Below are 27323 nucleotides of genomic sequence, written 5' to 3' on the forward strand. Positions count from 1 at the left end.
ATATGCACAGAAGTGTTGTTCAGCAGTGAAATCTTCTGGCGAACGATTGATGTGACTATTTTCAATTTAATAAGGGACCTTTTACAGCATTGATAATGTAGATTTATTTATGTAGTTTATTTATTTAGTACAAAACACAAGTAAATAGCGCTATTCCACCTAGCTTGCTTTACTGAGGTGAAGTTAGTTTAATATTCACATTGGTTTATGTTTGAACAATGACAACCTGTGACGTGGTTCCTACATTGTTTACAGTGCTACTAGTTAAATATTCAGTCTGAAATAGCATGTAAGTATGGCTTAGTGGTAAGTGTAATTCCTGCACCCCACCGGCCAACCTCTAAGCATACAGTAGTTGCTTTAGGACAAAGCGCAGTCTCTAAATGCCACCAGCATCATGTTGACAAATAAGGTTATTACAGTTAAATTGTTATGATTTTTATAGAGTTTGATTGTAAGTTATTTTGAACCATTCTCACTTGATTTGTTCATCCACACAGTCTCTAAGTAGATATTGGCTGTTTTCTCACTGCTGTCATGTGCATTTATTCTAAGCTTGAGCATCAGTGTTATGTTGCTTGTTGTTCACTTAACAGCTACAGGCGTTGCTAATAACATAGGTTTCAGAATTATGCATATGGCACTTCTGACTACAATTAAGCCATTTAAATCAAGGCTTGACATTTTTATTTTTCCCTCTCAAATTATGTTGCATTTGAACATTTTTTGTGGCTGTTTCAAGCACATGAATATTTAATGTGGTGCAATATATGCTGAGTGAATGATTGGTTGTTTGTTAATCAACAATTGGCTTTTACATTCAACTGTTATTTATTTTTGTAAGTTGTAACAAATAGATCTTTGTATATCAAATATATATTTGGGAACTTCAAAATATAACTGTACACAATTAAAAAAAATCAAGCAGCTTAGGTGAATTATTATTTTATAACTTTTGTAATTGACGCAGTAGGAAGCACCGCCGCCTCATGGCAAGAAGAACGCTGGCTAAAACCTCGGCTGGTTCAGTTAGCATTTCTGTGTGGACTTTGCATGTTTTTCCTGTGTTAGTGTGAATTACCTTCGAGTACTCCAGTTTCCCCCACAGTTGCAGATGGAAGGGCATGAGTTGCGTAAAAAACATATGCTGGATAAGTTGGCGGTTCATTGCGCTGTGGTGACCCCTGATTAATAAAGGGACTAAGCCGAAAAGAAAATGAATGAAAGAATTTATATTTTATTTAGGCAGCACAGGGGCTCAGTGGTTAGCACTGTTGCACCACAGCAAGAAGGTCGATAGTTAGAGGTCTGGCGGGGCCAGTTGGCATTTCTGTGAGGAGTACACATGTTCTCCCCGTGTTCACATGGTTATCCTTCAGGTTCTCCAGTTTCCCCCACAGTCCAAAGACATGCCATAAACAAAATTAGTCTTACTAAACAAAATTAGTCCAAGTGTGTGTGTGTGATTGTATGTGTGTGTGTGTATGTGAGAGTGTATAGGTGTTTCCCAATACTAGCTTGCTGCTGGAAGGGTATCCGCTAAGTAAAACCTATGCCGGAATAGTTGGTAGTTCATTATTACGCTGATAATCAAGGGACTAAACAGAAGAAGAATGAATTAATTAATTTTTTTATGTCATTTATTAGTCCAATCAGCATTAATCATTCCAAATGCTGTCTGAATTAAAATTTTACCCTTCATTTAAAGTCATTAAAGTATATTTCTACTCGCGTAATACGCAGTCCAATCAAGAATTTTAACTTAACTTTTAACTTAACTTAGACATTTTCGCTCTTCCAAGATTTTATTACTTGACATTTTTACAGAGCAGTTTCCAGAGACTCTTTCATAATCACCATCAGACCTCTTCGTGAGATTCCAAATTTAAAATACTGCATCAGGACACAATTGCGTTTCGTCCAATCCCTTATTAATTTGTTGGCATTAGAAGGCAGACACCTGTTCTCCTATTGGGAAATGTGAGCAGTGACCATTGTTTGCTCTTCCCCATCTCTGTTATTCTCTTTCCCTGTTCCTGCAGAGACATAGAGGGACGTGGAGCAAACGGTGATTGACAGCACAGTTAAATTACTGCGAAATTCCAGGAGAGCATAAGCCACTTGGGAGGACTGACTGCATTCTCCTCAAATCAGGCATGGGCATCCCCATGTTCCTCAGGCCTAAATTAACAGTTCTAAAACAGACCCATGAGCCTGGTGCTAAACAAAATGAACGTGGATAATGCCAAGTTAATTAACACAGACCCAGATGCTCAGCCTTATGAATACTTGGTCTGCCAAAGAGGGAATATTCTGCACTAGATATGTTTATTTTGACGTCAGTACCTCTGTGTCAGTGAGACAGACAGGCTGTGGTAGGCTCTCTCACTGCTTTACCAATTTAGTTTTACTCAATTGTTGGTGTTGTTTTTTTCATGGGTTCAGTGATTAATTCCAGCATCCTGGTATGTGAGGACACTGATGGAGGCTTGGAGCTTTTAATGGAAGGGCTGTTGTCAGGACTGAAATTAAAGCCACAACTTTGGCTGATGATTGTGGGAATGGAATTGGAGTCATCTTTTTAAAGATATAACTGTGATGCATGATCAAGTAGGGGAGATCGCTTTATATTCATTGATTTTATTATAGCATTTGTACTTCTTAGTCAGATGCAACCTGTCAGACTCCACAACAACAGGGACAATGCACTGGAGATCATTAGTCTCGAGCAAAAATTAGATCGCACAGCATGTTTCACCTTTAAAGATCCCGTCTTTAATGAATGATTCATATGCAGAGTCATTAGTCTGTAATCTAAAAACAAAGCACTCTTATTTTAATAACCTTTGCAGCTTATATAAATCAGAATTGAATAGCTTAGAAATGTGTCATTCAGACAAATGGAATTTACAAAGAGCACTTAAGCTATTGTGGCTTTTTAAAAAGTGGCCCTTAATGGTGCACGGTTTTAAAGATTCAGGTCCTGTATAATTTGATTGGCTGAAAGTGCTGATATTTATTCCAACAGCGCTCAAACTTTTTTAAACTGCAGACAGACTGTCAGTTTGTGTATTTAGTGGCTGCTTTTGTATTACTTTTTACTTACTTGTGAAGTCTGTGCCCTGAAAAACAAAATACAACGAGTAAAATTCACATGATTTTATTATTTGGAAAGTTATTGCATGCAGTTTTTAAAGCAAATGTAATGTAGGAAATGTATGTAAATGTATTATGTATTGGGAAATTATGTAAACATTCTTGTTTCAAGTACATATATGATTTACTCAAGCAACGTTACACTTACTTTAATTAAGCAATGCATTAATAAAGGTGTTCCTTACTTGAAAACATTCGAGTAAATAACACATTAGACTTCTTGTTACAATCTAAATAATAAAATATGAAAGAGGTAAGGAGGTGCCTAAGAGATTGCAATACCTGCTACACAATGACATTTTTTGTTTATTTATTTATATAATATATATATATATATATATATATATATATATATATATATATATATATATATATATATATATATATATATATATATATATTAAAGCCGCAAATTACTGGACATAACAAAACAAGAAATAATAAAACATAATTTATTAATTCATTAATTCATTTATTCATATTCTTTTGGGCTTAGTCCCTTAATTAATCAGGGGTCACCGCAGTGGAATGAACTGCCAACTTATCCAGCATATGTTTTACACAGTGGATGTCCTTCCAGCTGCAACCTATCACTGGACAACTCCCATGCATTCTTATTCACACACATAAACTACGGACAATATAGCTTACTCAATTCAGCTATATAGACCTTTTTTTGGAACGCAAAATTACCCATTATGCTTTGCGTGTATGCGCAAGGAGAATGCGAAGAACTTCCGGTCGGCAGCTGATGCGTGTAAACAGTCACATTTGGACAGCTTTGAAACGATAGTTTTAATCTATTTTACCTGCTTTTATCCTCTTTGAACTGATACTGTTGTCCATCAGCACCACCTCCTGGACTGATCATTTAAAGAAATGTGATCTAATATGATGGAAAACAGCTGCTGTGAGGCATTTCCCCCTTGTTGTCAGACGGCATCTTTTGCAGTTTAAATGAAGCCTTGTCATCGCTAAAGTCAACATTTTCTCTTTATTTCTAATATATAACCAGCCCAAACTAATGTAATTCACCAAAATGTTTGACACACACACGTAGCCTGTACTGTGCCACTGACACACTGATTTAATAACTGCGACAAAGTGAAAATATAGTAATTTGTGTCATTTCGAAATGACATAAAAACACAAACCGTGGTAAAAACAACACACGAAATAACACAAACGGCTCGCGATTAGAATGAACAGCAAATCAGCCAGCAGAGTATCAATAACAGACTTTTATTGGTCATTTTTGTAAATTGCACGACTTTCATACCTGTTAAGTTTCATGCCAGTACTCTGGTTTGCGCTCTCTCTCTCTCTCTCTCTCTCTCTCTCTCTCTCTCTCTCTGTGTGTGTGTGTGTGTTAAAGAGCCGCTGAGCTAACAGCTGACAGGCCGGGAACACACACTGTATTTCTGACGGCAGACACGTGAACTAAGAACGTTTTTCTTGCATTTCTGACGCGCTTGAACCACATGTGACAGATTATAACGGCTTTAATAGACACATTTCTAAGTTGTGTGTCACAAAAACACTCTGCTATCCCTTTAAAACGTTATTGAAACCCATTTTCGGAGCGCAAATTACCAGTTGTACACGCTGTAAATGGAAGTTTTTAGCATTCTATTGGAAGACACTGGTCGCTATGGCGCCCTCCATGCAGCAGCCATGGAAAAGGTCTATAGGGCATGTCTTTGGACTGTGGGGGAGCACCCGAAAAAAATCAACGCAAACACAGGAAGAACATGCAAACTCTACACAGAAATGCCAACTGACCCTGCTGGGGCTCGAACAAGCGACCTTCTTGCTGTGAGGCGATCGTGTTACCCACCGCCTATAATGAAACGTTTTACAGTAATCACTGTACAACTGACACTTTTTATCTAATTGTATCACTATATTTTCTTAAAGAATGAATGTTATCATAATTAACAATTCCAGATCAACTATACACTCACTGGCCACTTTATTAGGTACACCTTATTAGTACTGGTTTGGACCTCGTTTTTCTTCAGAACCATATCTCAAAGGTGCTCTATTGGTTTGAGCTCAGGTGACTGTGAAGGCCGTTTGAGTATAGTGAACTTATTGTCATGTTCAAGAAACCAGTCTGAAATGATTTGTAATTCATTACATGGCCGTTGTCTTGCTAGAAGTAGCTAAAAACTGGATAAAGATAAACATTTTCAGATAAAGAGTAGGAAAACTGTGGTCATTAAGATATGGACATGGTCAGCAACAATACTCATGTTGGATGTGGTGTTGACACAATGCTCAATAGGTACTAATAGGCCCAAAATGTGCCAAGAAAATATCCCCCACACAATTACACTACCAGCAATTTCCTGTTTTCTCTTCTTAGCTAACCAGAGTGGCACCCGGTGTGGACTTTTGTTGCTGTAGCCCATCTGCCTCAAGGTTGGACGTGTTGTGCGTTCAGAGATGCTCTTTGGCATACCTCGGTTGTTATTTGAGGTACTGTTGCCTTTCTATTAGCTCAAACCAGCCTGGCTATTGTCCTCTGACATTGGCATTAACAAGGCATTACCACCAACAGAACTGCCGCTCACTGGATATTTATTCTTCTTGGGACTATTCTCTGTATACACTTGCATCAAAATTCCAGTGGATCAACAGTTTCTGAAATACTAAGACCAGCCCATCTGGCACCAACAACCATGCCACGTTCAGAGTCACTTAAATGACCTTTCTTCCCCACTCTGATGCTCGGTTTAAACTGCAGCAGCTCGTCTTGACCATGTCTACATGCTTAAATGCATTGAGTTGCTGCCATGTGATTGTCCTATTAGAAATATGCCTAAACGAGCAGTTGGACAGATGTACCTAATAAAGTGGCCAGTAAGTCTATAAAATCAATACTTAATTTCTACAATAAATTAAAAGCTCAAAAAGATAGCTAATATAGCATCAACTTTTTAATTTATATTCTTAGTTGAATTAATCTGTTCTGTTTCATATAGAAATTAATATTATTATTATTTTGTTCTCCAGTATTTACTGCGTTACAGAATACATTTTTTTTCAATGTAGGCGGCTGTCTGTGTATTACGTCTGTCTACATGTTGACTCATTCATTCAACCTCCATTTTTTTAAAGACCTATTTAGAAATGTAATAAAAGACTGTGGCTCTGTTCCATTCTTAAATGCTCAACCAGAGTGAGAGCTTTGAAGATGTGTTGGGTGCTGGACAAAAATAACTGTTCTTTGGATCACACTTCTGCTACATCTTGCAACAGCACATGAATCAGATCAAATCAAATTAACCATATGCAAATATATATATATATATATATATATATATATATATATATATATATATATATATATATATATATATATATATATATATATATATATATATATATATATATATATATGGGTAAGTCCTACAAGTGTGATCAGTTGAATGTTTTGTACTGAGAGATTTGAAAATGTACACTTTATTTATAGAAATAGTACCAAACCAATAAAAAAATTAAATATAAACTGTAGTTGGTGGTATATTTCACTGTGGCAACCTCTAATAAATCAGAGACTAAGCCGAAAGAAAATGAATGAATGAATGAATAATAGTTGTCTGCAAAAATAGACATTGAATTTTGCTGTTTAAATCTTAAATTACTTTGTTAAATACAGCTCTGAAATGATTTCTTTAAGGTGGGCTTTTATTTGAGATACAGTGGGATAACGTGACACATTTTTTCAGTGATAAAATTGGCCACAAACACTGTTAAAATCCCACAACCCCAAACCAAAGGGTGCATTTGTTCTGAACTCCCATCAAGTCAGTTGAACAACAATAATTTATAATTTATTATTTTGCTCTACAGGCAGAATAATAAAAGAACAAAAACAGCTTTTGATTATTATTATTTATTATTTATTTATTTATTTTGATGACACTGAAGTATGATAATTCCTTCCTACAATAAAATAATATAATTGAAATATTTATAAATAAGTTAAAATAAATATTTTAGGGTCTGAAAATATTTGAACATTTCTCAAGATTTTCTTAAAGCAATCAAAAATTGCCATTAAAATTTATTAAATTACTATCTAAAAAAAAAAAAAAAACTTAATCCAAATATAATCCAACAACTCTTATTTCACTTTTACAGCATAATTATATACAAATTATATACAAATGTGGCTGTATGTTTCAGATTATTTTTTTACTCTATAAAACCCAAAAATGTAAGGTAGCTCAAATCATTTAAGGAAACCGATTACAGCAAACCATTTAAGTTCAAAAACTAATCCTAATGAGTACTGTGAACTTAATCAACCAAATGAGTACTGTAAAACCTAATAGGTAAAAGCAACTCAAACCGTTTGCGGAAAAGGATTGCTACAAACCATTTGAGTTAAAAAATAATATGAGTGCTGTGAAATTACTCTATCTAAGTTGAAGTAATGAGGTATTTAATTAAATCATTACCGTAAACACTGAGTTTAAAACTCTTTTCAAATGAGTAGAATTACTCCATTTGTACACTCCATTTGATAAAGTTGACTGTTGGGTTTCACATTGTATAGCTACAATAATAAATAAATAAATAATGAATGAATGAATGAATAAATCAATTAATCAATCTGAATTACTTAAGAACAAAACACATGAGTATTAATACATTCTTAAAGAAGAACTAACAGCTCTTATCAAGACCCTCTTTGGCCCTCACCAATTAATTAGCATAACTGAACAGAGAGATAGCAGTGTCTGTTTATTGGTCATGGTCAGTGCCTTTATCGGTGCTGGTTTTAAGAAACGATAATTAGAGGACAAACGAGTGACCAAAGCAACAAGGATGTAAGGATAGAGGGATATTTTAGGAATCCCATCAGTCTGACCGATAACCACCCTCTTCATCCAATCATTTAATTGACTTGACTTAGCACGCCATATCTCCCAAATTACAAAGGAGAACAGAGGACAAACACAGTGAAGGTCATCAATCATTCAATAACTCACAAACAGCTTTTGAATTGTTTTTTAAGACCTGGATCGATTTCCTTCAGCCACTTTGTTCTTTTACATTTTTATTTTCTGAAATGAGATTTAAACTGTATAGTCCATGTAGAACATACTTAAAATCAGAAAGTCATGAAAGTCTTCAGAGTTAAGTAGTGATATGTTATGCTGTTGCACATATCACAGGCCTATCCAATATTTTGTGCAGTCTTTGTAGTATTCCTAAAACAAAATTCTCCAGTATGTCTCGTCGATATCTCTGGCTGTAGTAAAACTGAAAAATGTTGACATTTTCTCTTACCGTGGACTGCACAATATTGATTTCTCCGAGGCATAATCAATCACGCTCGTGAGTTTGAAATCACATACGTTATTGAGAGTCATCCTTCAGTCATCACATAGAGCATATTCAATACGGACAAAAATATGTGCATGTTACCTGTACGTGTTTACAAGAGAGCAGTATTTCTTTTAGAAACAAAACAAATTGGTCGGATTAGCTTTTAAAGAAAACTGTAATCACTCAGGCTTAAGCAAGTGCTTATTTTACTCCAAAAAATCCATGTTCTTTTGTGGAATAACACAAAAAATAACTGTCACATTGTATTTTCTATTGTCAAAATAATACCACACTTGAAAAGAAAAGCAGTGCTAAGCCATATGCTATTTGGACACTTTGGTGCAGAAGCATTTATGTACGCGCCATTAAATAATTATAAAGGCCACTTTGAAGAACACCTAGCCATCAACATGAGTCCTGTGAGACTTAACTGTGCCCAAATAGATTAAGGACTAGAGTGGCAGTCATAGCAGGGTAAAGTAGACCTATTATCATTTCAGGACACTCGTCGAACGAAGACAATATGCTTCCTGCAATTTAATGGATGGGCTATTATTATGAAAGGTAGAAGGCTGTTGGATTACGAGGATGTAAACCAGATTTTGAATGGCATCTTGTAAACATGCATTGCATATAATATTTGTTGAAAGATGGTGATATCATACCGACCTTGTCGCACGGTGAGGGTCTTTAAAACACCTTGACTGACGGATCTAAGGCTGTCATTACCGTACTCAGACAGTAAACAACTCAAGACCTAACAACTCAGAAATTTATTATGGTTTTGCAAAATTGACAGACGGACAGACAGACGGACAGAAAGACAGATAGACAGACAGAAAAATACATGGAAGGGTGGATGGATTAATGGTTGGATGGATGGATGGATAGATGGATGGATGGATGGATGGATGGATGGATGGATGGATGGATGGATGGATGGATGGATGGATGGATGGATGGATGGATGGATGGATGGATGGATAGACAGATGGATGGATGGATAGACAGATGGATGGATAGACGGACAGTGAGATGGATGGATGGATGGATGGATGGATGGATGGATAGATAGATAGATGGATAGACGGACGGATGGACGGATGGATGGATGGATGGATAGATTTAACACATTAACATAATTTAACACATTTTTTATTTGTTCTTTAACTACATTAAAATTATCTTTTGTATTCTAATGATTTTCTAGTCAAAAACTTTAAAGGATTTGTGAAGTGTCTTGAAATGTGCATTTTTGAAAAAAAGGCAAAACAGAGTAGCTCCTCCCCCTTAAAAAAACAGCCAATAGCGTTCTGTTCAGCAGAACTGTGAGAGTGTTTGAGCTCAAGACCATCAAATGAAAGCAAATGAGAAGTGTCCTGAAGGAGAAGTGTTATTTAAGATACTAGAGAGCATTTGATTGGTTAACATGTAATGAGAAACTGAACCATGAGGGGACGTGATTTTTTTAATATATATATATATATATATATATAAATCTTTGATCTATTTAACTTTAGATGTTTATATCAGGTTTATATCTTCTAAATCTAAAATTTATTTTCTGTTTTTGACTTTGTTGCTGTGAGGCGTGTTGTATAAATATATATTAAATATACCCATATGCTATATAACTGTATGTTACAGTATAAGTATACTAACATGTTCTATTAGTGCTTGTAATTTTACTATGGTTTCTAGGTTCTAGCTAGGTTAAGCTAAATATATATATGACTTTTTAATAAGTCATGATCCTATATTTTGATCTTTCAATGTTTAATTTTTTTTGTGTTTTATGTTTTAAGTTTTAAAAAATAGCACACTTGAATAAACACATTTTTGCAAGCGAGACCTTTGCCAAATTATTAAATGCCTGCTCTTTTGATCTTAAAACTTTACAAAACGCTTTTGCCGCCCTTTGTTTGGAAATTCATAAAAGAACAGGAGTGCTTTGTCTCAGACACAAGCTTAGAAAGCTGCTTCCGTCCCCAGTTGCTTCCACTTAAAATAAACAAACATCAGTTAAACTGGAGCACCTATCTTTTTCATTAATGTCACTACAATACTCATCTGGCATCATATGAAAAATTCATGGAGACTTTCAAGACCACAGTTGAAGATATATTATGAGTGGCATTGAAGTGGTAAGTGATATATTTAGTCCTGACAATTGTATTCTTTTTTTTTATTTTTATTAAAAATATAAAGTCTTCCAGTGTCATGACTGTGTCTTTGATCCTTTAAAGCATAAAAAAGGTTATGACACATACAAATGATCTGATAGCTGCTTAACTTTAAGTTCCCAGCATTCAACAAGCTTTTGAAACCTTTATTGTACAGTGCCATTATGAAGTGTTAAGGAGAACGCTTAACCTTTTTACACTCTTTGTGAAATGTTAATTGGTTCCTTTTGTGGTACACTCGGTTCTTGCTGGGGGTAATAGGGTTTAATGGAATTCATTTCTTTAGCGTAAACAAATTGTTTAGTGACATGGGTATTTGCCATTTCACTGGCTACAACAAAGTCGGAAAGACATCAAGCGCACAAGCGTTTAATTCAAAGAGTCCCAACAGGTCCCTCATTTATCACTCGAGCAGAAGAAAAACAAATAAAGATGTGAATTTAAAACACACTCTGACAGGAAATACTCTAACCTTGACAGAGGAGCTAAACTCATGTGAATAGCTGTTTTGAAATGCAACAGGGACACAGTGACCTTCATTCTGTGCAGATTAAAGAGAAAATACTAATAGAACATAATTGAACTGTTGAGGTGCATAAAGACTGAAATACCTTTGAGTGTGAGATGGAAAGGCTGCCAATTCCGAGCTGTCATCTGTTATCAGGTGATAGCCTGCTTTAAAGTTGTTTGGTTGGCGTTGGCTGGAATGGAAAGGTGCCTCTGACACTGATTCTGTGAAAAGCAGACAGTGATGTCTCACTGCGGCGGCCAAAGAGACAGACTTGCCAAGATTACGCAATCATCTTTATCATCAGGATTGAGGCATGTGATTCTCCTCTCCCAGAATTTGTCAAAGATATTCAGTCACTTCTGTAGCGGTGACAGATCGTTAGAAAGAATTGTGTGAGCATGTTCTCATTTGACTAAAATCTGAGATGACCATCATGGTTTAATTGTCATGCAGCTCTGCATTTCCAACAATATTTATGGCTAATGAAGTGAAGCACAAGAATCCAGCAACCCTGGTATGCAAATATAGCATTAGAGCCTATTACGAGGAACATCTTACGCAATTATGAATAGGAAAAAAAAGCATGGAAACGAATTACAGGCTGCATAACAAAATAACCCAGAAAAGCACAAAAACATTACAAACAACTGAACAGTAATAATGTGCTGGCAATTAGGTGAATACATTTAATATGTGAACGAAGAGAGAGAATGGTGCCACCATACTTTTTAATCTTTATTTGTGTTTGGTAGGTAGTTTAAGCTCGAGATATTGCACTGCACATATCAACTTTACTTGGAATCAATGCCTGTGTGGTGCACAGAGTTGCTGGCTATGAAACACAAATGTTACATATAAACATTATAAGGTCTTTTGGGAGTTGCTTAAGAATGCAAGTGTTTATGCAGGCTGCCCGCTTGTTTTTTTCCATCTGATGCAACAAACAGTGTTATTATACAGTGATGGTGTGATGCAATACTTAGTACTCAAGAACAGTTTTATATGCCATTGCATTGTTGTGGTATCAACTGAATTTATATTTGGTATTGCCTTGGGTCTCAGGCTAAAAGGTGAGCGTGTTTTTATACATGGGTTACAAACGTGACACTTTTTGCAAGTAACTTTTTTTTTCAGTCAAACATACTTTAGTTCCAAAAAAAATCAAAAGCAGAACTGTTGTTTTTCCGAGCAACACAGTATTTCTGAATTGGCTGCTTTGAAATCCTGAAAATGACTGTGACTCATTTTATGATAATGTTGAACTCATATATAATACTCAACATTTGAAGTTGATCAAAGTTATTATTATTATTTTTTTTTCCCAAAAGTGTCAGGACAAGAATGGGTGTTGATAATTTCAGGACAACTTTGATAGAAGGTTCAAATAATAAAACTCCACTGTAAATGTTGACTACTGCACATAATAATTGCAGTGTAAATGACTGTGACCTTGGCGTTCGTTCTGTCAACTTTTGAAGTTTAAAAAGTAGACTCATTACATCCTACCCCAATTTACATAAAACAATTAACATGTGACAAAATTCTATTTGTTGAGTTTTTTTTTTAGATCAAAAATAGTTGAAGCAGAGATTAATGGTGTAGAATGTAAGTTTGCCACTATCACTGCAAATCTTGTCATGTTGCGTGTTGTTAGGACACAGGGTTACAATGTAACCTGCTCAGCTAATGTTTACGTTTGTAATATTCATAATATTTGCTAATTAATGTCCACCTCATGTGGAACTGCTACTGCCATGGGGCTGCTGTTGTCCACCGGAGATTGCATTTTTGTCATGGAGGCGTTCTTTAAGAGCCTTCATGAATGGATGAAATAGGCTGTTTTCCACCAAGGCAACCCAGGCTACTGAAATATAATTGGCTAAACTGCCATTGGGCAGATTAAACAAACAAAACAAAGACAGACGTTCCGGCACCAAAAGCCCATTTTCAAAGCAGAATAACTGACTTTAGCTTTGTTTTGCAGATAAATATGTTCACTTTGCATGTTTCTTAGCATGTTTATAAACATAGTTTGGTATTTTGATGCTTTAGAAGAGTAAAGCATTTACATACAGCACCTTTAAAGTCCCATGGCGCATTTCAAAAGCATGAATAAACTGAAAACACACATGAACAAAAACTTTTAATAAACAGAAATGCTACTTTTTTGTAAGTGTAACCTTTATCTCCATATCTAAATCTCAGGTGGCCAAAAAGTGATTTATCATTTATGAGCCCAGAGATTGCAGTGTACCCTATGAGTTTTAAAGCTTAGCTTAAATGTGTAATATCAGCAAACTGTGCTCTTAAATGACTGCTAAAACAAGTATAGGCTTGGACCTTAAAACAGTATGCCATGCGTCACAATGTTGAGGCAGCTCCCTAGGATTCGGAAGAAAGCTATTGATTCAAAACTCACTCCACAAAGCGTATGCACCTCTAATGCATGACACCTGCTGGCGCTGAAGGCATGATTCCAACCAGATGTTCATGTTCCTGTTCTTTCTAAAACTGTTTCAGGTCGTAGATATTTTTGGAACGTCTTGTAGCAACTGCTCACTTCGGGTCATGGCACCAGATTTCAGATGTGTTCCGATCTGGACTCTGCCTTTCCAAAATCTGAAAATCCATCTGCTTCTTCAGCTGCTCGGTTGTAGAGTTACTTGTCTGTTTAGAGCCACTGCCAAACTTTGACCCACATTCTGGCTCCAACTCACAATTAATTCTAAGCTTCAGCTCAGGATGAATTGTACCCTCAAAGATTTCAAGCTGTCTGTGTCCTGAGATATGCTGCAATGTTCTCCCTCATTACATCCTTCTGTGTATACTTCTATTCTGTTTTCCTCCTGGTGGTTTCATGAACATTTTAAGGGGCACCGTGGAGTATTTCTTATTTCATTTTTTTGTTGAGAATAAATTATTGAGGTGGTGCATAGAAATTTATGTTCAAAGCCACATTTTGCCTATGCAGTCACTACAGTAGTCCTGCCAACTCAAATCACACTTACACAGAAACCACATACTCCCATAGATCTCCATTTTTTTTCTTATTTTTTACAGTACAAATTTCTAAATAAAGAGATTCTGCCAAATTATTCATTATATTATACTAACTATAAATATAAATGTATAATGCATTTAAAGCTGGTATATAATAGGTCTAAAACAAGATCCTGTGAAACTTGAGCTGTTTTGCTTTGTTTACATGACGTGTCTACAAATGTGTTGAAAATGTTGTTTTCTCCCTGCACAGAAGCTCAGGAGCTTGCAATTTGGTCACATCTATGTCATCATAGACCCTTATGCATCTTCATGTGCCGTTTCTCCAGTTGAAATAACATGTGGTTGACAAATTGCTGCACAGCCACTATCACATTGTGAAAACATCTTGGCTGAGCTTACAATATTGTTATGCAAAGACGAAATTCGATTGGATTGTCATTGTGGCATGTATATTTCATCTCACTGCAAAACAGCTGCACATAAAAAAAACGTATATGTGTGAAGGGTGCAAAGTACAGGAGGGTTTGATAGGGATTGGGAATTAAAACTTGATAACCCTTGGAGGACATCAAAACAAGTTGTATATGGGAGTGAGGTCTTTAATGGTAAGAAATTATTTTCTCTGATCTGTATCTTAAATAATAATATTAATAGTTTATATTATAAAATGCATGCAATATTGATCACTCCTATAACGGTTCATACCATTGTAAATGCATAATCATTAATTTTTTTCATTCTCTTTATGTGTCAGGGGTCACTACAGCTGAATGAATTGCAGCAAATCCATCATATGTTTTACACAGTGGATGCCCTACCAGCTGCAACCCACTTCACATTCACACACATACACAACGACAATTTAGCCAAGTCAATTCACCTATAGCTAGGCCCACACGCAATCTGTGCGCGCAGAATTCCGCAGATTTTCCGCAGAGTTTTAGCCAATCATTAATTCTGTTTATGTACTTGTGTAAATGTGTGTAAATCTAAATTTATTCAGTTTTTAAAGAAATTTCAGTAATATTATTTTTTATTTCACATATTAAGGTTTTAGTTATGACACTCCCAAAATAATTTCGCAGAAATCCACAGATTTTTTACCTGCAGAAATAGCAAAAAACACCCACAGACTCCGTCTGGCCCTACCTATAGCGTATGTCTTTGGACCAGAGCACTCGAAGAAAACCCACACGAACATGGGGAGAACATACAAACTCCGCACAGAAACACCAACAGACCCAGTCGGGGATCGAATCAGTGACTTTCTTGCTGTGAGGTGACAGTGCTAACCACTGAGCCACCGTGCCACCCTCATACTAATCATTCTCAGAAAATAAAAATTCACCAGTCTGAAACCAGCAGATCTAGAGAACCGGGAGATTGCAAGTGTACACAAGATGCTTTTCTTGTAAAATAGGTGATTGTATCTTCATAAACCCTAAAAGTAAAGTAAAATGAAACTCATAGTTTGATCTCTGACCTTGAGCAACCTCTGAAAAAACTAATTGGAGATTACTGTAGGTCAGAATACACTAAATATCTCTCAAAACATTCATTCGTTTTCCTTTGACTCCCTTTATTTATTAGGGGTCGCCACAGCGAAATTAACTGCAAACTTATCCAGCATATGTTTTACGCAGCGGATGTATTACACAAACTAGGGTCACCGTTTGTTGCATTGCATCATGTCAACTAATTTTCATTAGATTATAAGTAGACTGTGAGGTTGGGGTTAGGGTTAGTGTAAGTTGACATGTACTTGGAAAGTTTCTTATAGTCAGTTAAATGTTTGTTGAAGGAGCAGTATCAACATTAAGCAGACAGTCTACTAACACTCAAATGAACCATCAAAATAGTGTTACACAAAGTAACATTACCAAAAATTTGACCCTCTAGATCTGTGGTCACCAAACTTGTTCCTGTGGGGCTGGTATCCTGCAGATTTTAGCTCCAACCCTAATCAAACACACCTGAACAAGCTAATTAAGCTCTAACTAGGTGTACTTGAAACACCCAGGCAGGTGTGTTGGAGGCACGTTGGAGCTAAACCCTGCAGGGACACCGGCCCTCCAGGACCAAAAAATTTGACCCTCTAGATCTGTGGTCACCAAACTTGTTCCTGTGGGGCTGGTGTCCTGCAGATTTTAGCTCCAACCCTAATCAAACACACCTGAACAAGCTAAAAAAGCTCTTACTAGGTGTACTTGAAACACCCAGGCAGGTGTGTTGGAGGCACGTTGGAGCTAAACCCTCCAGGGACACCGGCCCTCCAGGACCGAGATTGGTGACCCCTGCTCTAGATCATCAATGTATAATATGTACCCTGTATGTGTGTCATTTGTCTCCCCAAAAGAGTGAAGCATACTGGTCACTCTCACTACAAGCTGAATGTTCTGCCTAAATCTGTCTATCACTGTCCAGTCTGACCAATGACTTGTAGACTTTCCTGCTTAATGTTTGAGAGGAGATAAATGGCACATACTCAGGGCTTCTATGTGCTTCTGTGTCACATGTAGCAGGTGTGTTGGTGTAGCTGTCAGCTGTACATTACTTTATATACTTTAAAAAAAAATGTATATTATTATTATTATTAAGGCAGGACTGATTAACGAAAGTATATTGAATCGTAATAAAATTTGTGTGAATAACAATGATACGCCCTGGACTTTTTTTTACTCTATATTGATCTAAGAGCCAATCACACAGCAAATATGTGCAACAATAGGAATCTAAAAGTGTGTTGATTTAAAGATGTACTGAATTTTCGGCCACCGAAAATCTATCGGCTGAAAATGTCTTATGTCATTTTATGGACCTTCAAATTATTGTGTATTGTATAGGCTTAGCAAAATAATCTGCTGAAGTGCATTGTTGTTGCAGAGTCCCCTCATGTGTTCATGGATCAGCTTTGAGAGCATGGCAACAGCTTATGTACTGTACAACATAGCGGCCAATAGAAACAGTCGCTCGCTAATGAGACATATGCAAAGGCATTATCTATTCACGTCATCTCGTAAGTATCATAATATCAGTAGGGTTTCAAGGAAACAAGGGAAATACTGGAATTTTATAAGATGGAGGAATCAGAATTTTATGGGTTTCAATCAAGAAGCTAAATGTGAATATTATGTTAAGCTGAACTTAAGCTTTTGTCACACAGTCAAACTTCATTTACCATAATACAGTATTAAAGGTAGAATCATATTTTTGGAATATGTATTCGTGAAATGGACTTGGTCACTGTAACCCCTATTGTTTAAAAAAATATATACTTTCTGCTTGGTTACACTAGTAGCACAGAAAATCTATATTTAACCTTTAACATGAAGATTATGCTGTGCATTATCTTTAAAGCAGAATCACTGATATACACAGACTGGTATAGACAGCTTTGGTCAGTTTTGGTGAAACAATTGTGGTCATCTGACCAAAACTGTGTCCATTGTAAAGTTGATATAATCTTGTTTAATTCCAAAATGCTATGATGACCCACAATACATCTACTAACAAGCCAATGAAAATGCAACACAAAATTAAGTGATTCAAATAAAACAGTACTACTGGACAAGAGTTGTCAATTACAATATAGAAGAACATTTTGTGGAGTTTGTGGCAGATGATCTTACTTTATTTGTTTTCCATTATCACATAACAATGAAGTTTCAATTCACTATTCAACTTGCTTTGTAGTCTATGATACAGTCTATGATACACTACAGTCTACACCTCCAGTCTAAACATTTAGGGTCAGTATTTTTTTCATGTTTTTTTTTTTTTTCCCCAGAAATAATTTTGTTCATCAAGGCGCATTTAATAAATGTAAAAAATGATTAAATTGTAAATTGCTTACTGCTTTTTTATTCACTTCAAGATGTATCCATGCTTTCATGTTGTTAACGCCAAATTCTGACCCTATCATCCGAATGTTGCAGCAGAAATCGATACTCATTAGACAACGTTCTTCCAATTTTGTATTGTCCAATTTTGGTGAGCCTGTGCAAGTTGTAGCCCCAGTTACCTGCTCTTAGCTGACAAGAGTGGCAACTGGTGTGGTATTCTGTTGCTGTAGCCCATCTGTCTCAAGGTTGAATGTGTTGTTGTGCATTCAGAGATGCTCTTCTGCATACCTCGTTTGTAATGAGTGCTTATTTGAGTTACTGTTGCCTTTTTATCAGCTCGAACCAGTCTGGCCATTCTCCTCAGACCTGTGGCATCAACAAGACATTTGTGCCCACAGAACTGCCACTCACTGACTATTCTCTGTAAACTCTTGAGATGGTTGTGCTTGAAAATCCCAATAGATCAGCAGTTACCTGAAATGCTCAGACCAGCCCGTCTGGCACCAGCAACCATGACATGTTTAAAGATGCTTGGTTTGAACTGCAGCAGATCGTCTTAACCATGTCTACATACCTAAATGCATTGGGCTGCTGCCATGTGATAGGCTGATTAGAAATTTGCGGTAACGAGCAGTTGGACAGGTGTACCTATTAAAGTGGCCGGCGAGTGTATGTACATACACACGTGATTAAGGCAGACATTCAAATAAATCTGAGCAAGTTGTACAATATTGTTTGTTAATGGTTTGCAATATGATGTTTCAGCTATACTGGATGTGGGTAGAATGCTCAGTGTTTAATGAAATGTCTGTAATCCTCCTAAAAGCGTTGAATAACTTGTCCTTCTAGTGATTTTATCTGGACGCCTATCAGAGTAGCAATGGTGATGAAATTCTCCTCGTACTTTTGACTGAAGATTAATGAATGCCTTAGTCTTTTTAGTAGCAATTGTTTTGTAACCCTCTCCAGCCTCATTAACGCTGACAGCCATTTCTCCAGCTTTTCAGAAATATCTTTTGATCATAGAAGGATTCATCCATAAGCCATGCCATTAAAAGTCACATACTACAGCTCAAGTCCATGTCAGGTCAGTGTATTTAATGTGTTAATTCAAAGTAATGTTTTGAGTTATTTTTAACCTAATGTGATTTATAAATACTAATCACGGCACACACTTTTAATTGATGTATCACATTTCATTTGTAATAGTTACTGAATATACTCACTTAAAACATTATATGTAGAATGTTTGTATGTCTGTACAAGCAGTAATTTTAAAGTGAATTTTAATTGCCTTGTAGAAACACTATCGCACAAGCAAATGATCATTAGTCATGCACTTTTAATTATCTTGCAGCCCAATTCTGCAGAGATATAGAAAAGAACTATTCCGACAAGGCATGATGACGAATAAAGAGGTTAGTGCGCACACTGGGTATGTCTGGATCACAGGACTGAATTATCAATGTCCACATGAAGTCTAAGCTGTGATGGTAGAGCCCCCCGGTCTTTGTTGCTCTTCAAGGGAAAAAATCAACAAATGTCAATCAAAGCTTTCTGGCTATGCTATTGAAGATAGGAGAAGAGGGCAGGAAGGCTCCCCACCTGGCTCTCCCCCACCTTTCAGTTCGTACCCTTCACTTTCATCCTCCACCGAGACCCAGTCCTTGCCCAAGGCTTCTCTCGCACTAGGGAAGCAAGCTCTTCCGGGATAAAAAGGATAGAGATATTTTGAATCATTCGCTTCTGTTAATTAGCTCTTTCTGACTGCATCAATCAGGTAGGCTCTGGACTGTAAATATCATTTTAATGGGAGTCTGTATGCCACATATACTCTCTAGTATTATTGTAAATTTCATGTGTGATATGTGATATGTGTGATATATATTTTGTCAGATAATTGATATAATGTTTTGTAACATGTGACTCCTTCTCTCAAGATGGACAAAATGCCCTTTTTGTTACTTTTTTCTTTTTACTTTTGCAAACTGGCTTCAGTACTTTGTCCATAACTTATTCAAACCAGTATAACATTAACTCAATATATATTTTATATACATTTTCCATTCACTTTCTTAGCGGCAGGCCAAATGTCGATTGGTTGTGAGGTAAAATTCCTAGTTGTTGTGAATAAAATAGTTTATTTCACCAAAATGTATATACACATGTGAAAATAAAAAAAAATAATAAAATAAAATACTGTTATGACATAAAATAAACTACTAAGTAAAGTAAAAGAAGTAAAATAAAATAAGTAACGCAAAATTAAACTTAACTTAACTAAACTAAACTAACTAAACTAAACTAAACTAACTAAATTAAATTAAATTAAATTAAATTAAAATTAAAGTATAATTATATATAGTATAAAGTATAATAAAGTATAAATAAAGGTAAATTACAGTAAAGTAATATATATATATATATATATATATATATATATATATATATATATATATATATATATATGTATATATATATATATATATATATTTATATATATATATATATATATATATATATATATATATATATATATTATATATATATATATATATATATATATATATATATATATATATATATTACTTTACTGAAATAAATTAAAATTTAATTAAAATTTAATTAAATTGGCAAAGTAATAATTTATTTAATTTAATAAAATAAGTCAAATAAAATAAAAAGTAAATTAAAATAAAGTTAAATATAGTAAAATTTAATGAAATAAAATTAAATTAACAAAGTAATTAATTAAAATAAATTATATTAATTTAATTTAATAAATAAGACAAGTTAAGTAAAGTAAAATTAAATGAAGTAAAGTAAAATAAAATAAAATAAAATAAAATATGAGAATGAAAATGTCTTTAGCTATGCACAGTCACCCCAATTGGCTTGAAAATTGACATGCAGTGTCTTTTTCCAAGGTGGCAAGATATTCTATGAGGATATCTTTGTATCTCCAAAAACATAGCCACCCTTGGCCAGTGAATGGTGAGTTTAAGGAAGTACATCGGAAAGAAACTTGCTGGGCCCTTTTTATCTCATGTCCCTAGAGTTTTATGAAAACTCTGAAAACTATGGGTGCAATTGGCATGCAATGTCTTTGCCCAAGATGGCATGAAATTCTATGAAGATATCTGTCTATCTCCAAAAACATAGCCACCCTTGGGCAGTTAAAGGTGAGCTTGAGGAAGTAAATCGGAAAGAAACTGGCTGGGCCTGTTTATCCCATGTCCATAGAGTTCTACGAGAAATATGAAAACTCTAGTTGATGCCAATACATTTTACAAGTGTGTAAAACATTTTTTTTCCCTTACATGCACATAATAATCTTTAATAATCTTTCTTACTTTGCCTACATGATTGCTACTGCAATGGACCAACATTCATGAATACATCGATCCATCAATCAATCAAGCAATTTGGGGGGTATGGGGGGGTTCTTGAAAATTATATTTCCATCCACTAAAGAAATGTATGGTGTGTTCCCTCTGGACACTCCAGATAACTCAAAGAGCAGAAGGGGGGAGGACACAGAGTCTTCCCTTTTCTCCAGTCACCTCCTGAATGCTTCAACTGACCTCTATATGAACTCTATATAAAAACGCTCAAATTCACTGAAAAAGTATGCACAATACAGTGAAGTCTGAATTATTAGCCCCCCTTTGATTTATTAAATTTTTTTTTTTTTTCCCAAACGATGTTTAACAGAGCAAGGAAATTTTTACAGTATGTCTGATATTTTTTTTTTTCCTTCTGGAGAAAGTCTTATTTGTTTTATTTTGGCAAGAATATAAGCAATTTTAATTTTTCTAAAGACCATTTTGACAAAATTATTAGCCCCTTTAAGCATTTTTTTCCCCGATTATCTACAGAACAAACCATCGTTATACAATGACCTGCCTAAATACCCTAACCTGCCTGTTTAACCTAGTTAAGCCTTTAAATGTCACTTTAAGCTGTTTAGAAGTGTCATATTAGTCACTACTGTCATCATGGCAAAGATAAAATAAATCAGTTATTAGAAATGAGTTATTAAAACTATTATGTTTAGAAATGTGTTGAATAAATCTTCTCTCTGTTAAACAGAAATTGGGGAAAAATAAACAGGGGGGCTAATAATTCTGACTTCAACTGTATGTGTTTGCATTCTATATAGTTAAATTATGATATTCATGTTTTAGTAGGACATTATATAAATGTAGATATGCATAAACATTCTTTAATGTGTTTTCAAGCTGTCATGTTTAGTCTTGTTGTGATCTTGTAATTTCAAATGCATGATTTATAACACATAAAAGTCATTTATACGTTTTGCATTATTTTATAATGAGGCTTAAAACTATGTCATCTGACCCTTATGCAAAAGACTATAGTAGGGAGACAAATGAAATTTCCCCTTTTGAATTTGCACCTTGAACAATTGCTCAGTTTAGAGATGAGAGGTGTAACTGACATATGACTTACTGTAAATTGGATCTGCACCCCAGTATCATAGCAGAACATTTGCCAGAGATAACCATTTAAAGTATGTACTTGTGACTTGTTTTCTTTTCTGACATTTTAAACTCTAACAACTAACTTTGCATCTCGTTTAGACAATGAGTCTATATGTATACTTGGACTGCAAAGGCCCAATGCTCATGACACAAGGACTTCCTAAGAACATCCGGTTGAACATCCACATTTCCACATAATTCAGGATGCTTGCACAACAAGAGAGAGTGAAGCAAATATATTTTCATATGCGGTTTAAGCTGTGCACCCTTCAAGGTGTTTTATGAACCCTTGTGATTCTTGTTAGTTGTGGTTAAGTTCACTAGAAAAAGTTTCATTTGAGTAAACTAACAAATTAAGGCAGCTAGATTTGTTAGCAGAGCAAGACGTATTATATTGGTGTGAATGAATAAGACAATTAAAGAGTCAGCTCAATAGACATTGAGATCAGCGTATTGCTAAATCATACAGCTAACCATAATTGTAATTTGAAATATCTTTTTTTTTTTAATCCTAGCCCTTTATCCTAATGAGATGCGTAGTAATAAAAGTCTTAAGTCAATTGAACTCTGGTAATTACTGCATACATCTATTTTTAACTCTATAATAATTTCATAGTATTTGCAATGTGTGCCTGCCTTTGACTATTATAACTTCTATTATTATTGGTCAGCTGTCTTGCAAGAACATTTATCCAGGTTTGACTGAACATTATCAATTTTCTTCAATCTGCTAAAAAATGAGAGCAATCATCATATGATCAGCAATATCTTAAGTCATTAGCACAAAATCATTAGAGTATATGGTAGAATGAGGAATGATGAACAAAAGTGCCATTAATATCAACAAATTAATTATTTTTAATGACTGAAAATAGTCCCCATTGTCTCACTGTCATTGTCATCCACTCATTTAATATCAGATTTGAATGGCAACTCTTCTCATTTGTGGAGTTATTGTAAAGTGCTGAGTGACATATTAGATTATGCTTTTTTTCTGGAGTGGTTGTGAAGCATTTTTGTTCAGTCTTTGGTTTAATCTCCAAAAAATAAAAAAAAAATAAAAAAAAAAACATGGGCACAAATAACTAATGAATAATATCTCATTGGCATACACTTATAATTAGCACATATCATAAATATTGCTCTATGTATTTTCATTAAAACAAGGCCATATAAAATAATGACTACAATGTTGGGATTAGGCTTTTATTTATTTAATTTATTAATCTCTGGTGGTGGCAGCAGCTCTGGCAACCCAGGCAGGGTCTGTCACTCTTGCAGCTCAGGCGACGGCAATTCAAAAAGCTCAAGAACAGAAACCATGACAGGAAGAGAAGTGAGAAAGAAGAGAGTCATCTTTTTGAGCTTGTGGCAGATTGACAGTGACCATCTTGTGAGCTGAAGTACTGATTGTGGCCATTTTGGCAGCAGCCATCTTGTGTCAATGATGAACTGGACACAGCCATTTTGTGAGTATGTAAATTGGTGAGTATAATCTTGTATGTTGGTGGACTACAATCATTTTCCTTCAGTTTAATTCCTGATTTATTAGGAGTCCACACAATGGAATGAATTGCCAACTACTATGGCATATTTTATACAGCAGCTCCCCTTCCAGGCGCAACCCAGCACAGTGCTGAGAAACACACATACACTCGCCTATTCATGTACACTCAATTTAGTTACTCCAATTGTCTTACAGCACAGGTCTTTAAACTGTAGGGAAACTGGAGTACCTAGAGAAAACCCACACAAACACGGGAAGAACAAACTCCATACAGAAATGCCAACTGGCCCAGCCAGGACTCAATCAGCAAACTTCTTGCTGTAAGGTGACAGTAACCACTTAGCAACCATCCCACCTTAATGTGCAAAACAGTGGGATCAAATAATGTCATCTGCTTAGACATAGTTCTATTAAAAGTGGACTACAATAGTTTCATTTAGTGACATTACTGCCTTTAACAGTGGCACATGCAGATCCTGGCAGAGCAGCTCTGCCATTTACTGCTTATACTGGCTGCGTATGTATTTGTCCCATTGTACGCATAACACAATGGGACAAATAATTGTATTTGCATATGTCTAGGCTTATTATAATTTAACTATAACAGTTTCATGCATGTAGTGCCATTCCTGCATAAAAAAAATAGTGCATTCAGATCCTGGCAGCTTTACCATGCATGCATAGGATAAGTTGACAGTAAACACAGTAGGACAAAGTCCTAGTCCAAAGTCCACAGTATTACAAGTTAACTCTTATGCACTGCTTGAAGTCAGAGGGAACCCCAAGAGAAACTTCCTTACTGAAGAAAAAAAAAACATGGTCACCTTCATCCTTGCAACATAACATTTGTTTACTTTTTCTACATTATCTATTCTACCTGACAAAAGTTTTGTCATTGGTTCCAGTTGTAAGAGCAACAAATAATAACTTAACTACTAGTTGATCATTTGGAAAAGTGGCAGAAGGTAGATTTTTCCAATTAATCATTTGTTTAACAGCATCCCAATCATCACAAACACTGCAGAAGACCTATTGGAACCCACATTGACCAAAGATAAATCAGTCAAGTTTGGTGAAGGAAAAGTCATGTTTGTGGTTACATTCAGTATAGGTGCGAGAGATCTGCAAAGTGCAACAGTAACAGCCTGAGGGATCAAGACATTTTGTGCTGTCTATTGCATTCAAAAATAAAGGAGAGGCAAAGTCATCAGCAGGATAGCGCTCCTTCTTATACTTCAGCCTCCTCATCAAAGTTTATGAAAGCAAAGAAGGTCAAGTTGCTCCAGGATTAGCCAGCCCAGCCGCCAGATATGAATATTATTGAGCACATCTGGGATAAGATGGAGGAGGTATTGGAGATGAATATCAAAGAATCTTAATGAACTTTGTGTAAAGGTACAAACAATACTTGTTATGCTTTAAATTAAAATGAATTAGAGAGGTAAAAGAAAATCATTATAATAAGATCAATACATCCAATATTACTCAGAATTTTTTAGACAAAACAAAACAACTCTCCTCAAAATAAATAAATAAAGAAGTAGTGGAATAATAAAGAAGAAAAAAGCTTCTTAAACCATTCTCCTGCAGATGCTGTCACCTGGCAGAAAGAAGAAGAGAACAGAACAAAGGCAAGAAGAAAGTTTATTTAACAAAAATAGGCAAGGACTTTGATTGATGTTTAGACTTGTGCTTTCAGGTGAAAGGAGACATATGCCACGTCAAACGTGAGTGTGTTAGTACACAACGCTGTCTGCCATACAATTTATTCATGGATTTTGTGACAGTCAAAGAGAAAACTTTGCCTTTGAATTCATTACCCTACAGATCATCTTCTCAAGGGCTGTCTAACTCACGCTCACAGAAAGCAGACAAGCAAAAAAAAAAAAAAAAAAAAAAGATTATACACAGCAGCACAATTACAAACTGGCACCTTTTTGTAATTGAACATGAAAAAACAGCCCTCTTTTTGTGCACATTTCTAGTTTGAAGGCTGGCATATTAACAGTACATATGTTTTCTGACAATGAGCATGTTTATGTGCATGGCTGTTAAAAAACCTGTTGTCCAAACCATGGTGTTATTGCAGCTTATTGCAGAAGTGAAACCGTTTTATTTATTTATTTTTTTTGTAAAATCATGACCATAACTATGCTGTTTGAAGTATAAAGTAACTACAAAATGAACCATGGTTTTTCTGTAGTATTTGAAATGAAATCATGGTACATATCACTATAAAATGATTTCATTTAAAGTAAAACTTTACATTCTCAGAAATAAAGGAACGGGAGCTGTCACTGGGGCAGTACCTTTTTGAAAGGTACATATTTTTACCTGAAGGGTCCATAATAGTACCTCAAAGGTACTTTTTAGTTACATTTGGGCACTAATATAAATCTTTTAGGTACCACTGAGGACTATTTGGGTACAAACATGTATCCTTTAAAAAGGTACTGGGCCAGTGACAGCTCCCGTTCCTTTATTTCTGAGAGTGTAATAACTACAAAATAAACCATGGTTTTACTCTGCCATTTTTAGAAAGAATAACAGTAATTACAAAATGAATCACATTTTTGCTTTGTTTTGTTTACATTATCTTCCAAATAAAAAGTATTTTTTTTTTTTTTTAATCTGTATGTGAATTCAACTTGTTCTTCTGTTTTTATTTTCTGTTTTAATCGATGGTATTATTCCAGTAATGAAAAATGAGTTAACTTGTTTACTGCTTACAATTAGATCTGGCCTCTTGTTCTTTTCCTGCATTGTATTAATAACATTCGTGCTTTAACAAACCTTTCTGTAATTTGATTCTTGAGAACTAAGAAAACATAGAGAGATCATCAGAGAATATTCAACATCTATTGTGTGCTGGTCTTACAAGTCAGAAATGATTAGTCTAATTGAATAGTTTAGTTTTAGTTAGTTTAACAAATCATTTTTTTTAGTATTTGTTAGTTGTGCACTGTATAGTTAATTTGCAAAAAAATAAAAATAAATAAATGGTGGTAACTGACTTGCAAATGAACTGAAGACATAACTGGGTCAAAACACAAGACTGTACTCAGTTTTCAGTGTCAGAGAACTGACTACCACATGTAGAGGTGAGTCAACTATCAGCATGTAGGACATTTATTGATATAATAGCATGTGTGGCTCCAGAGGAATGAGCCTGCTCTTTGTTTCACTGAGCACGGCTGCTCTTGAGTGAACACAGGCAAGCTGCAAACTCATTAATGCTGAATTCACAAGTCCTTCTGGCACTGACTGATTACTTAT

General features: G+C 35.3%; 1 protein-coding gene across 10 annotated transcripts in view; it reads left to right on the top strand.

Annotated features, from left to right (window-relative positions):
• Positions 1-27323, top strand: part of LOC147836423 (uncharacterized) — a 451022-nt gene that overhangs the window by 396683 nt on the left and 27016 nt on the right. For 5 of the 10 annotated variants that reach the window (XR_015493896.1, XR_015493905.1, XR_015493892.1 and 2 more), the window contains one exon: positions 2043-3333. The exons of the other annotated variants lie outside the window; for them this stretch is intronic. Coding sequence is in view for 2 of the 5 variants with exons in the window: in XM_087257598.1 (XP_087113724.1) it covers positions 2043-2076 (34 nt within the window). In the remaining 3 variants the exon portion in view is untranslated. Of the gene's footprint in view, positions 1-2042; positions 3334-27323 lie in introns of those variants that run through there. 10 annotated transcript variants of the gene reach the window in all.

This window comes from Danio rerio, chromosome 6, assembly GCF_052040795.2.
Source record: "Danio rerio strain M-AB ecotype USA chromosome 6, GRCz13ab, whole genome shotgun sequence".
NCBI classification, from domain to species: Eukaryota; Metazoa; Chordata; class Actinopteri; order Cypriniformes; family Danionidae; genus Danio; species Danio rerio.